The 13,684-nt window shown below is 32.8% G+C and overlaps 1 protein-coding gene across 2 annotated transcripts in view; it reads left to right on the forward strand.

The window, feature by feature from the left end:
- LOC147067724 (very long chain fatty acid elongase 7-like) overlaps nucleotides 1-13,684 on the forward strand; it is a 198,936-nt gene that overhangs the window by 104,369 nt on the left and 80,883 nt on the right. For both annotated transcript variants that reach the window (XM_085952867.1, XM_085952869.1), the window contains exon 2: nucleotides 11,898-11,980. In XM_085952867.1, coding sequence (XP_085808993.1) covers nucleotides 11,920-11,980 — 61 coding nt within the window. In that variant the 5' untranslated portion in view covers nucleotides 11,898-11,919. The remainder of the gene's footprint in view (nucleotides 1-11,897; nucleotides 11,981-13,684) is intronic.

The raw sequence follows: 13,684 nt of genomic DNA on the forward strand, positions 1-13,684 counted from the left end.
ACATCCCTCAAAATGCCTCCTTATCGCTAATTTACTTTGCTTCTTGATATCTCAATTTTTAATATAATAGTACGTATCTATTTAGAGTTGTTAAGAGCATACTTCAGTGAAACGGCAAATAATTTTCAACTATAGGTGCGACGAAATTTTGGATTCGCTGCCAATCGGAGAGCGAAAGTAGAGCTGTGAACACGCCAATTTGTTTTGTGATGGCGTCGGGGGAATGAATTCTCAAATAGTGTAAATCTGACTAAAAACGTTACCCATTTACTTGAAGAAGGAAACATGTCAATGAATATATTATTATTATTTCTAATAGAACAGTAAACATAACATTAAATGTCGCATGTCGAATTTTTAGGACAAATTATGTTTTGTTCTGCACGCGTTGTTTGCACAATCTTCGCGTCGCGTTGTCACGATCGTTTTAGACCGTGCCCCAGCCGAAGTATAGCCTTAATTATTTTATTCAAAACAGGCAATAGAAAATCCCTTAATAGGTATTTTTAATTGGAATAAATACATATGAATAACGTAATAAATTTACTGAATGAAGCAGTTATTGTCATCATTAGTAATTAATTATTATAAATTACGCTGCTATCTAGGTCCAGGTTCTCAGCCTTTTTACATTACAGCATAATCATGTTAAAATAATAATAAAATAAATGTAAGTACCATTTACAATTGAAGGCACCTGTCGAACAACGATAAGCGGCACATATTTCGCATATTGAGTTAAGTGTAGACTATAGAACAGGGATGGCGAATCTTTTTACGTACGCGTTCCAAAATTTCCCAAATAATGTTTTTCAACTGTCCGACGTAGCAAGCAGTTTTTTTATGCCGATTTTTTTAAAGTTTTCTAAAAAATAGTAAAGAATTCTATTAAAAAGGTTTAAAAATCACAATTGAGCTATTTATATTCTGTCTTTCACCGTATTTCTAGCCGAAGGCATATCTTGTCTTCTTTGAATATTTTTTTCCTTGTTTTCAAATTACTCAAAGAGATCGTGGAAGCATTTAAACCACTCTTCTTTCGTATTATATTCTCCATCACTGAGCGGTTTTCCATTTTTAGAGATTTTGTTTGAGGTTATTTTAACAAGCAGTTATTATATTTGAATGACTGCCGATAATTAATTTCATAAGGTTTGTTGATTGTATATTTTTATTTTTAATTCCCCGATCCTAACCGATCTATGCAATTGTATTACAACATTAAACGTAATGATAAATCTTTAAAATGATTAGCCTGCAATTTTTTATATAATGCGATTTGTCATTATTTATGCATGAATTTCATCGTTTCCGTTTGGGCATAGATTGGTACCTAAACATAATAGGAAAACCGAAGAAAATACGTAATACGTAATAATATAAAATATAAGTAAGTTCTTAAGTACCTACTTATACGTATATTTATTTGTAAAACTTTTTTTATAAAAAAAAACATTTTTTAAATGTATATAAAATAGTAATATTTCTTTTCTCTTAAAAATGAAACATTCGCGTGCCATGCAAAATTATCTCGCGCTGCCACTGGTGGCACGCGTGCCATAGGTTCGCCATCACTGCTGTAGAACAATGATAAGATCCTTGAGAACGTTTTGATGTATCGAAAAGGTTTATCCTTCACTCCTAGATGGTGCTGTAAGGTTTTGAAAACTGCTTAATCCAATAAGAACGATAACCGGAACAAAAATAGCGGCGTAAGATGTCATATAGGTCGTGGCATAAATCAATTAAATAAAGGCAGAAAAAAGAAGATTCTATGTAGTCTAGAACTATAGAAGTCTATGTTTTGTATATTAATAATATCAATAAATAAAAAATATTATTTTCCTGTAAAAATATTTGGTTAAACGTTTTTTTTCATTCCTCAAATTTATTGAAATGTATCGTTGTTCGGGGGGTGCCTTCAACTATCGATACAGTTTGTATGCTAAAAAATATAATAGCATGACGTTGTCATCAGTTTGCGTCGATTCACCACTAGATGAAAGATTCTGTAGACTTTTCCAGTCTTCTCTTCTCCTTATCCGCCAAACTTGACGAGTTTATCGATCCAGTGGGCTTTAGGGCGGCCATGTTGTCGATTGGTACTAATGTATGATTGTAATCGTCCAACGGTGGCGACCTGTATCACAACGCGTACCTACTCCTATTTGGTAATTTGGTAATTTGGTAGAGCCGCCATAAAAAAGCATCGATGCCCGGTATTGGTATTGCTATATACTATAGCAGGGTTGGCGAAACTTTTTACGTACGCGTGCCAAAATTTCCCAAATATAATTTTTCGACGGTCTGACGTGCCGAGCAGTTTTTATGGAGATAAAAAATTGAAAAAGGGTTTTTAAGAATTCTATTAAAACAGTTTAAAAATTACAATTGAGTTATTTTAACGTCTTTCTAGCTGGAGACGTAAGTATCTTCTATTCTTTATATAGATGAATATTTTTTTCCTTGTTTTCAAAATTTTCAAAGAGTTCGTGGGAGCATTCCCATTTTCTTTCATATATTTACCATAACTGAACGGTTTTCTATTTTCACTGTCTGCCAGAATTATTACCACTAGCTCCACCAAGTTACTGTTTCTTATTTGGTACAGTCATTTTTGTGGGTAGCAATGCAATTTTTTGTTACTGTAATACTTAGCTTGGGGCTGTACGCACAAATTGATACCAGAATTACTTGAGGCATTTTCCCGCTACAGTGGTCTCAAGCATTGTAAATCGATTACAATCAGAGGTTTTCAGTGCGACTTCGTCCGCCGCCTGCTGAGGTCAGTGCGATAATATTATGTGTAATGCATACAGCCTAAGAACCGACCTTTGCAAATATATCGTCGGTGTTTTGTAAAAAAGGCGAATTAACCAAAATGCTACTTTACAGGAAGATTTTTTACTTTTGACATTTATTTGTTTTTTACCTGTAGATGGTTATAAATATCTAACAAATTTATAATAAAGCTTAGAAAGAATACTGTCATTATAATGGGTATTATTATATATTATTTTAAAAGGCCTAATATGTCACATTTGCTTTTTATTTCGTAATTTTAATTAATTTAATTTTAGTCGACTATCGTTTTTAAGTACTTTCCTGTGGAGATAAAAATTCGCCGTTTTTACACAACAAAGCTAGTGGGGTTCATATTGTATTTTCATTATAATCTCGATTTCGCCAAAATGGTTGATTCGCCCTTTTTACAAAACACCGACGATATATTTACACCAAACGTAATGCTTATTCTTAACGAGTATTTGCCTGCTAGTTTTTTATACAATGAGATCTGGCATTCATGCATGAGTTTCGTTGTTTCTATTTGCGTATCGATTGGTAAAGATTACTGGTTATATATTATTTCTAAATATTAAATATACTTATTTATGTATTTATTAAATTTGTAAAACTTTTTTGATTTTTTTTTTTAAATTAATATACTTAGGTTTTTTTTATCTTCAAAATAAAACATTCGCGTACCATGCAAAATCATCTCGCGTGCCTTAGGTTTGCCATCCCTTACTATAGAGTTCGATTGGTAGATTAACTCAGGTGCATCTCACAAGCCTCGACTGATATATTTTTATCTTAAGTGTTTTTAATGTTGGGAAGGCTATTTCTCATGAGTATAACCCGGAACATGGAAATAACGTGTTCAAATCTTTATTTTTAATTGCAGGATACTCATCAAATCTATGTACAGATTTGAGTAAGTATATTGTTTAATTCTTTTATAGCAAACCAATGCTCGAAGTATCATATTAATCATCGACTACGTTACATAATATTCGTGAATGTTTGTGTGGAGAAATATCTTGCGATACATCTAGTAAGTGACAGTGGCACATCAGGGCACGTGGCACAGCAGTTGAGAATGGCTAATCTAGGAAGTCATTGTCGGATCTGAACGTTTATGACAATTTGCTTGAAATGCATTTATAGCATTGAAATGAAGTGCGTTCGCGTGATTGATCTGTTTTCTGTAACAGGTAATTGATTGCGCACGTAATCTGTAGCTGTATTATTATGAGTGTTATGAGTTATGACACTTATTGCGTTATATTCATTGTATTATTTTAATAAATGTTTTTTATTGCATCAAATTTGTTTCGAGATGTTGTATATTTGGCGATATTATACAATGCAAAATAGTTATTTCTTACAGAAGTACTGAAATGTTAATTTCTCTAATAATTACTTTATAAAAAGTATTAATGCAGGTACCTGAAATAAGAATTTTCCTCCATATACTGGAGCTTATTTTCATTAATAAGCCATTTGAAGGACGAATTGTTGTATGGTCAATTCATTGACAAAACATTACGTGCAATTGATTCAGCTGCAGTATTCAAACTCGCATTCGAAGGCTGTAGTGGCGGCAATGTCCACTATTCCTAAACGTATGGTAAAAGAAATTATGCAGAATTTCTAAATTAATATATAATATTATAGCCTTCATAATGATGTATTTAAGCAGAAATAGCTGATATATTTTGTAGAATTAAATGTGCCTACTTACAATACTGATAAACTTAAAATGAATCTACATATTATTATCTAGTTTTAACGCAATAATGCTTCATCAAAGTATGTCAGACGGTGTGAATGTTTTGGAGACTTGACCAATATTTATTTGATACAACATTTTCAACGAGTTTTAGATAACTAAGGTTTGACAAAAAGCACCAACAATGCCTTCTTGATTATGTAGTGATGGTTCGCCCGACTCGATGGTGAATAATAATTAAACTTGAATGTAGATTTATTTTGAAAACGTAATCCACGCTATTTTTACTGTTTTAAGGCTAGATGGAATATTTAACATTTCTCATAACCATCTGTCTATAATTAACTTTAATATAAAAATAAATATGTTTGTCGGGAATATGACCTTGTGAAAAGTTGATTATCATTAACCACTCCGCTCCCCTTCAAATTGAAATCACGACTCGGAGCTTCTTGCCAACTATTGGAAAGTAACTAGAAGTAGAAAGGTTACAGTGAGTATGTATGAACATAAAATTATACCTATATGAGGGTTGTCCAAGAATTAAATGTCTTTATTATTTAAAAAATCAGGAAAATTTTATTTTTATAAAAAAAACATACGAAATTTTAGGTACATATCCGCACTATGTTTCGACGTAGTCCCCGTTATATACCGTCATACTGAAGCAGCTACCGAGCCGGCCCGCCACTGGTTCTGGAGAGGGTAGTCTACCTACGCTACACGCCAGTGCTGTCATCTTTTGAGAAATAACATCCGCGTTGCCGAAAATATTTAATCTTCTTTCTTTCGACTATGTCCGATCCTAATATGATCATATAGGCCTCCAAAGAGTGGAGGTTTGTATTGACAGATTTTGTTTTTATGAGAAATGGATGTCAGCCACTTGCTCAACCTATTAGGTCCATACTCTGACTCACACACAAATTGAAAAACAATATGTGCACTTGTCACTGTCAGACCCAGGATTCGAACCTGGGCCCCACGGCGTTATAGTCCAACGCTTAAGCCGCGCGGCCACCGTGGGTTAATAAAGGTCTTTAATTCTCGGACAACCCTCGTATGTAATATTATTTTTTGTCAATCCTTGCATTAATAAATGCATAAGATTATAATTAAAGCAAGTCACATTATTTAAAATTAATGCTATTCAATAGTATTATCTGATTCATTAATTTACATTGAATCGTGTGAATTTCTAATAGGTTAATGATAGGTTAATAATATAATGGTTTAATTAACATAAGTATATCGTTTATTCACAACATGATCTACGGCTAATGGTAGGTACATTTACATTACAGTGGAATTTAAAATCGGCCACCTGTGACTTATAACACGACGTCATGTAATAATATAGTATTGTAAGATTGTAAGTTAAATAAGTAGATTAATTGGTTATCTTATGTCGATTACTTTAATCAATCTTAATCATCATGAGTCATTGCTTATTACCGGTAACATATTATGATTCCGTTGAACAGATTTGCTTCACTTTCGTTGGATCGCTCGCCGCAGACGATTATCCGACACAACTTTCCATTGCTTATTAATTTGCTGGAAATCATTAGATAATATTCAATTAATTTGAAGTATATGTGTCATTTTTTGTTTGATGGATGATCAAGATATCTGACGGCGGAAATGTTTAGTCAGAATTTTGTAGACAAGATATTATTATGTTACGAATCAGTCAGATTGTAAAACGATGCCCAGTAGAATTTGCGCAACGATTGAATCTAGAATGATCGTAACAACATTAGTAAAAAATATTGATTTAACGAAGTCTATCGAGTGGGTTAAATTGACTTATGTTTTATTGTATTTTTTATTCAATACCTACTCAATCTACATAAGGTTTAATTATATTAGATTCTTTACTCTACAAAAAACATACTTTTGAAAAACCTCAGTAATTTTCATATTCTTCTAACTACATTATAACTGAAGTATTATTATTCACTGAACAAGAATATAAAAAAATAGCGCCGGATGTTTGTTACGATTGAGTTAGTAATTCAATTTACCTTAATATATCACAAAACAGATTGCATTACGATTGATTGCTGGAATTTGAAGTCTGTAACGTAGTTATAAAAAATAAATTAATCTTTGACGGACCGATGATAGCTTAGAGGTGAGAGCACTTACCCGTAAAGTGAAAGACATGTGTTCAAGTCTCGCTTGGCCCAATTTTTTTCTAGATTCTTTTAAATAAGTACTTTATGTTTATTTTGAGGTTTTTCCCAAATCTGTTTTGACTTTATTATCTTGCTAATTGATTCACGCAAGTGGGATAATAATATGTCGATTTGCGAAGCTATATAGCTGAACACATGCATTGCAGTGACAATCGGCGCATAAAATTGCAGGTTATGTCAACATTGGAGAACAACTTATCATTTATTTGATACACGAAACCGGTTAAAAAACTCAGTAGGCAATGCAAGTCGTGATAATATCCATATAACCTCAAGTTTATTCCGAACCTTCACTTACCTAATGGGGTGGGTTAAATATGTAGGGTATACATATTAAAAGTTATTAGTCACATTCAGAATGTCACAAAACCATCGGATCAGCTGTTTAAAGGCCAGTGTTAGTGAATAAAAAACGGTTAGTCATGATTTTATTGTGTACCTACTGTAAACTTTCCAATATCAATATTAACTGCATTAACGAGTCTCCAAATTTCACGCGACACCAGTTCACCCCTATGTGAAAAATCTGCCTTTCATGGCTGTCAATGATACTGATTAATATATTTCGTTTTTTTGTATATACATAAAATACAAATTTACAACTAAATGGAGACATTTCCCTGTTTCCATGGAGCGTCTCATAAAATTTGCATCTCATTTGTTAGTGGGTAGGTACGTACTTCGACGCGCCGGCAATTTCGAAATGAAAACTATGCGTCGCGACGTCTCAGAAAAGACGCTGGAGTGCTTAAACACTTATTTATGCCGAAAAATTGCTACTAAGATCGCCTCCAGAAGATCTATGACATAGTCAGTCGATTGGTAAAGAATATAAATATTATTTCACTCGCTTGATGGCGTCACAATTCAAAATGTAGTGGAAGAGGCTCAAACAAATTTCAGGAGTTTATCCGGCCTCGACTATTAATATTGAATATAGTGAAATTAAATCTATACTTACATATAATGTTATTGTCCTTCGCTGTCAGTGGCGACGGGTAGAGGTAGTCTGTTAAGATCCGCCATAAATCGTGCACACTAAAAACTATTAAACTTTGTTAGTCATACGTATTTATTTTCGATGGTGTTGGTTAGTTTTTAAAATTCAATTCCTGCGAAACCAAACCATAATAAATACTAGTCAAAAAATATCCATCTGTCTGCAAAATATTTTAAATTATGCAATTAAATCATACATAACTTTTGATATTTTATAGATATATTTTAATATTTTTATTATATTTTAGTTTAGGCAGGGCTTAATGAATAAAAAAATGAACCAAAAATATGTAAGTAATAATATATTTTTAATGTGCACTATTTATGGCGGATCTTAACAGCCTACCTCCACCCTTCGCTACTGCTCGCTGTAATAGATCGTAATTATTTTTAGATGTCTTAATTATATCTTTACCATCAGTCTAACTTAACGTATTGCGAGGCCCGTGGCGTTCTTCATCGAGTTGGTGACGACTGACGACGTTCTTCCGTGTGGACCGTAATAAGTAGTTATTAAAATTGATTAATTTATATCACCATACATACACTAGGTCGAACCGGAGGCTGTTACGTGGGTTGATGCAGCTTCCCTAGTTTTTTTAAATGTTTTTTTCGCTAAATTAGTAAACTCATTTAGTGCTATCACCGCGACTGGCGCGTTTGGAGCAGTTGGCCATTAGATATAATTAACGTGTTATTAAAATGTGGTAATTAAAAGGTCAGCAGTGATTGTGTTAAGATATCATACTGCATTTATCCGCCTGTGCGTATTGTGCAGTTATTTCACACTGATCGTATAAGACCAGATCGATAGTAAACCCTTCCATTCTGCAGTAGGATGTTGAATTAACAGGATATCAATATTGTTCGCACTAAAAACATATGTACGAGTATATTATCAGATCTCTACAAACCGTTTATAATTGCATAACATGTGCTTTGCCTGTCTAATCTGATACACAGTATGCTTATTATGCCTGGGAAAACGGAAGTGTTAGAGCAAAATTTGCTTTATTATTTAATAATTCGATAGTAGAACAAATACATATAGTTAATAGTGTAATTAATATTTGCACGATTCGTTCAAAACGTTTTGCGTGTATTATTATTTGTATACCTATTATTTAATGTTTTTTTACGTGCACAATAAAATAGCGTTGCACGAGCGACGGATAGATAGCTGAATATGTGCTTCTGGAGCCGTGGGTTGCGGGCTCGAATTGTCCTGCGTTGGAAAATTGTACTTATTACGTTTTTTCAATGTGTATTTGTACCCAAAGTATGGTCCTGATACTCCTGATTACTTCTCAAATGTGTATAATAATTTAATAATTCTATTAAATTGCATAGTTTTTTTATAACAATCAATTCAAAGAGTACCGGCCCACTTTAATATAAAAAGTATATTGATCTATAGTATAAGTCAAAATGTTGGCAACAGTATATGTACACGTATACCTATTTGGCGTATTCAATATCTATTATCTACTCGACTGTAAGTAGGTGCTACGGTTTGTACTCAATTTATTTTGTGCTTGTTTTATAAGCTGATATCAATTTTGGAATGTATATTGATTTTATAGGCAATTATTTATTAATTATGGTTTTTACCTCTTGTCTAGCGCTTTATTTTAAGTCAAACAAACATATTTTTTCTTTTCCGTAGATTTGTCGAAATTTTCGACCGATTTTTTATCAATAATAGTTACTTCTTTCATGAATTATTTAGACGTAGTCATTAGTTATAAGTTTATAACTTATAACCTTTACATTTTTTAGCGTCGTAATATAAGTCTAAGTTTTTACGATATAATTTTTCATGTTTAAAAAACTTTATAATAATATATAAATTATCTATTATGTTGGTAGGTATACCTACATACACGTTTTATTAAATTTGATACGTTGGTATAATAATTAGTGCCTAATAATTCGTGATTTATCACAGATGCATGTTATTTTCTAAATATTGCAGTTTTTTTAATACATCGATTCATTCATGGCGATACAGCCCGTAGTGTGGCTTCGCTTCTTTAAGAATTCTTCGTCATTCCGATATCTCCTCCACACTCATTATCCAGTTTGTTACACCAATTGAACGCGCATTATTCGTTACATCTTCCAACCACTGCAACATAAGTGTCCTAACACGTGTCCTGTACAATATAGGATTCCTAAAATTCTTCGTATATCTGTCGTTGTGACATAATGCCCGATCTCCACACGCCCGAAAATGGCTTTTGTATAACGGATGTATATTATGGGGAAAGCGGATAAACAGGTCTCAATACCGTTTTATAGATCTGAATTCTGATTTTTTCGTGGTAAACATTTATATTGGAAACTAGGGAAACCCAAAAAGTTAATTACATTTTTGAGTTATGCAAGCCAAAGGAGATTCCCGCACCCTCAGAATGCGGGTATAGATAATATTTTATGTGGCGTCTCTGGCGAATGCGGGTGGGGTCGGGCGTGTTGGCACGCCACTGGGGGGGGTGTCATGACGGAACTGACTCCCATCGCGGAAGACAATAACTCGCCGCCACCCTGCCTAAACAATCGCGGAGCACGCATCCTGGCAACAGCTGTTTCGAACGCGACGCTCGTGTCCCGCCACACTCTAAAACAATTACTTTTTACCCTCTTTGTCTACATGTTTCAATTTTCGATACGCCCTTGGTAAACGATATCCTATCTAAATATACATTTTTACTGTATCCACTAGATATAGGTAGGTACCTCAATTTATGGTACGAGTAACTTTCAACTTTTATGTTATTATCTATTATTATCACAGAAAAGAAAGATTAATTTAAAAAATATATATTATTTCTGAGTTCCCTGATTATTATATATTAAAAAGTCAACCTCGTTTTATGGTGAGTGCCGGCTCACGTCAGAAGCTGTATGCACCAGTGGAATTTGTGCAAATGTCGAAATACATAAACGCAGCATGAGATACATTTCTTTAAGTCTTTCCTCCACTGTATACATACAGGGTTTTACTTACATTTCAATATAGGGAACATTATGTGACATAAATAATTTCCTTGGTATTAATTTAAATAAAACACAATATGTAGTACTGTTTGTTTTTTATAATACAATGTTTACAAAGACTTGACAGATTTTCCCGGTGGTTAAAAATATGTAATCCATATTAGGGATTGCAATACCGATTGAAAATATCAATACCGTTTTTTCGGGTATTAATACCGGTATTCGTTAAAACATACGCACCTACTTATCAGTAAATATACCTATTACAATCTCCTTGAAAACATTATTTTATAGAAAAAACCTACCTACCTACATTTATTATGGTGACATTTAAAAATATGTATTAATGACAATATTGTAGAATTGGTGATTTTTACAAATAATTTGAATATATTGATAATTTCAACTAAAGTCCTCAAAAAGGCTCGCTCATTAAGTGTAAATAAGCGCGGCTGCAGGAAAAGCTTTGTAGAATAATTGAACATTTGTCAGGGATGTTTTTTATTTCGAAATAATATCAGTATGTTAATTTATCGAGACAATTTTATAAATTAGTATATTTAATGAATTGTGTTTTATTGTTATTTCACCTATGTTGTATTGAGTCAATATTGTGCATTTTATCAGCACATAACTTATACACTCAATCGAATAGGAAATACAGTACATACTAATGAAGAAATAACATTAAATTCATTGTCAAAAACGTAAACGAGGGTGGTTTCTTAATACCGAAAGTTTCGGTATTATGGATTTTTAAAACCGGTATTTCAGTATTGATAAATACTGGAATACCGGTATTGCAATCCCTAATCCAAATTATACGATATAGGTACGAGGTTTTTCGTAAATTTAAAAATGTTATAGTTTTTGAGAATTGAGATTTTTTATATTCAAATTTATTATCAACCTGTTGTAAAACCATAACAATGTGAAAAAATTAACGAATGTTGGAAAAATACCTTTACGTTAGAATATTTCTCGATATTGATGCATTTTACGGAATGTGTCCAAAGTGGTACTTATATTTTCTTTCATTCATAGCGATTGTCGGTATTACTCGTACTGTAATTATGTCAATTATTGTGTGCTATTTCTTTGTTTTTTGTAATAAGACAAAAACAATGTGCTCAAATTAATTGTGTTAATAGCAGCATTTAACTCTTTTTTTCTTTGGTCCTCAGGATTTAAGGCATAGTTGGCACAATGGCACACCTGATAACCGGGATTTACGATGGCTACCGAGACCTTATGGACAACAAAAGCGGTAAGTTCCCCCATTCTTCCATATCATAATATTTTTTATTTTTCTTTACATCTGTGCTAATTTATTGCACGCTTGATATTTTGTACTATGCTCATGACCAAAACGGTAGATTTTATTCAATCAGCGTAAAATAACTGAATTTATTTCATCTTCTGGAAAAGAGAATGATTACGTGAAAAATCAATGACGCGTATATTTCCTTATTGTTTACAGTTATTTCAAATTATAGATTTGCACAGTTAGGGGTCTGTCACACTTGAAGAATGATTTCATTCGTTGTCGACGATGGTTTAAAATAATCAGTAAATTTACCTTTGTTTTAGTGGTTAGTGGTTAATTCGCAGTTTGGATTGACGATTTCGTCATCAGCTGTTAATAGTAGTAATTGTCAGACTTCTCGAGAATTTTAACCACCATAATAATATAACAGTGATAACTCGAATAATTCTATCCCACATAATATCAATATTCAAAAATTTTTGGTTCACCTCTTCTACGCCCAACTAAACATAATTTTTATGTTGGTTCATAGTAGTGTCTGTCGAGTACATGACTTAACGCTAGCAGTATCCCAATATTGTAGAGATCAGCATTGTATTTTCCCCTCCTATGATTTCCACCCATGATTGCCTCATATAGATAGCGAAGATATATGATAATGACCTGTTCAATACACATTTTAATCTTTTTTCCCCCTTGGGTATGACGTGCGGACGGACGTCTTGGGGTATAAATTATGAATACACCTGTTAAATCCGTTGCAATCCCTGTGTATTCTGATTTTTCAAACGCATGTGGTGCACAGAATAGGTATGTGGAAATATGATGTTATAATATTTCTGTTGTATATCATATGCAACAAAACTTTTTTCGTAAGGTTTATCGAGTTTTTACATGATATTAAATGTAAACACGTTATTTCAGTATTCTGTCATACACTTCGATGCTTATGGAGATATCTTTAATTTCCGACTATTTTTGTTTTGATTACTTATACGGGGGATACGGACTCGTTGCTTGGAGGCAAACGGGCAGATATATTAATTACTATTTTCAATTATTTTATTACATAGTAATGGTAAGAAACCGACTTAGAACAACGGATAAATGTAACTGGAGTGAAGAAAATAGGACAAAACTATAGAAGCAGTGAAACAAAAACAATATTCCGATACTTTCATTTGCAAAATTATTTCTTGTGCTACGGAATGCAAATATTTACTAGCCGGGTGATGAATGGGTTTAATGGGTTACATGCATTAAATGGTTTCAAAATTTTATTATTGCGATATTAAGGGTGACGATGCTTATTTTATTTGTGAGAATTCTTGAGTGAAATTTCATAATTGTTCATACATTTCATACATGTCCATTTGTCCCACACCTGCGGCAGACGGACACTTCGACCGTAGTATAGTTTTTCCTTAATTTTCTTAAGAGGTTTTTTCGTCTGAATTCTATGCACTAATTATTGTGCTACAAAATGAAGTAAAATAATTTGATCCATCATTTTGTTTGAATTAAATATATCATAAAAACCCACTAGAGTATCCGTTTGACACACTATTACCCTATCACAACCATATTAAAACACAGCCGACATGAGCCATGAAAGTGACAGCATTTGAAAATGAAATCCATTCGTGTTATTCAATTACCATACAAATAGTAATAGCTTTAACCGTGGATTTACTGTGTCATTGG

This window comes from Rhyacophila brunnea, unplaced genomic scaffold, assembly GCF_057557595.1.
Source record: "Rhyacophila brunnea isolate RB1 unplaced genomic scaffold, BYU_Rbru_1.0 scaffold_3, whole genome shotgun sequence".
Lineage (NCBI taxonomy): Eukaryota > Metazoa > Arthropoda > Insecta > Trichoptera > Rhyacophilidae > Rhyacophila > Rhyacophila brunnea.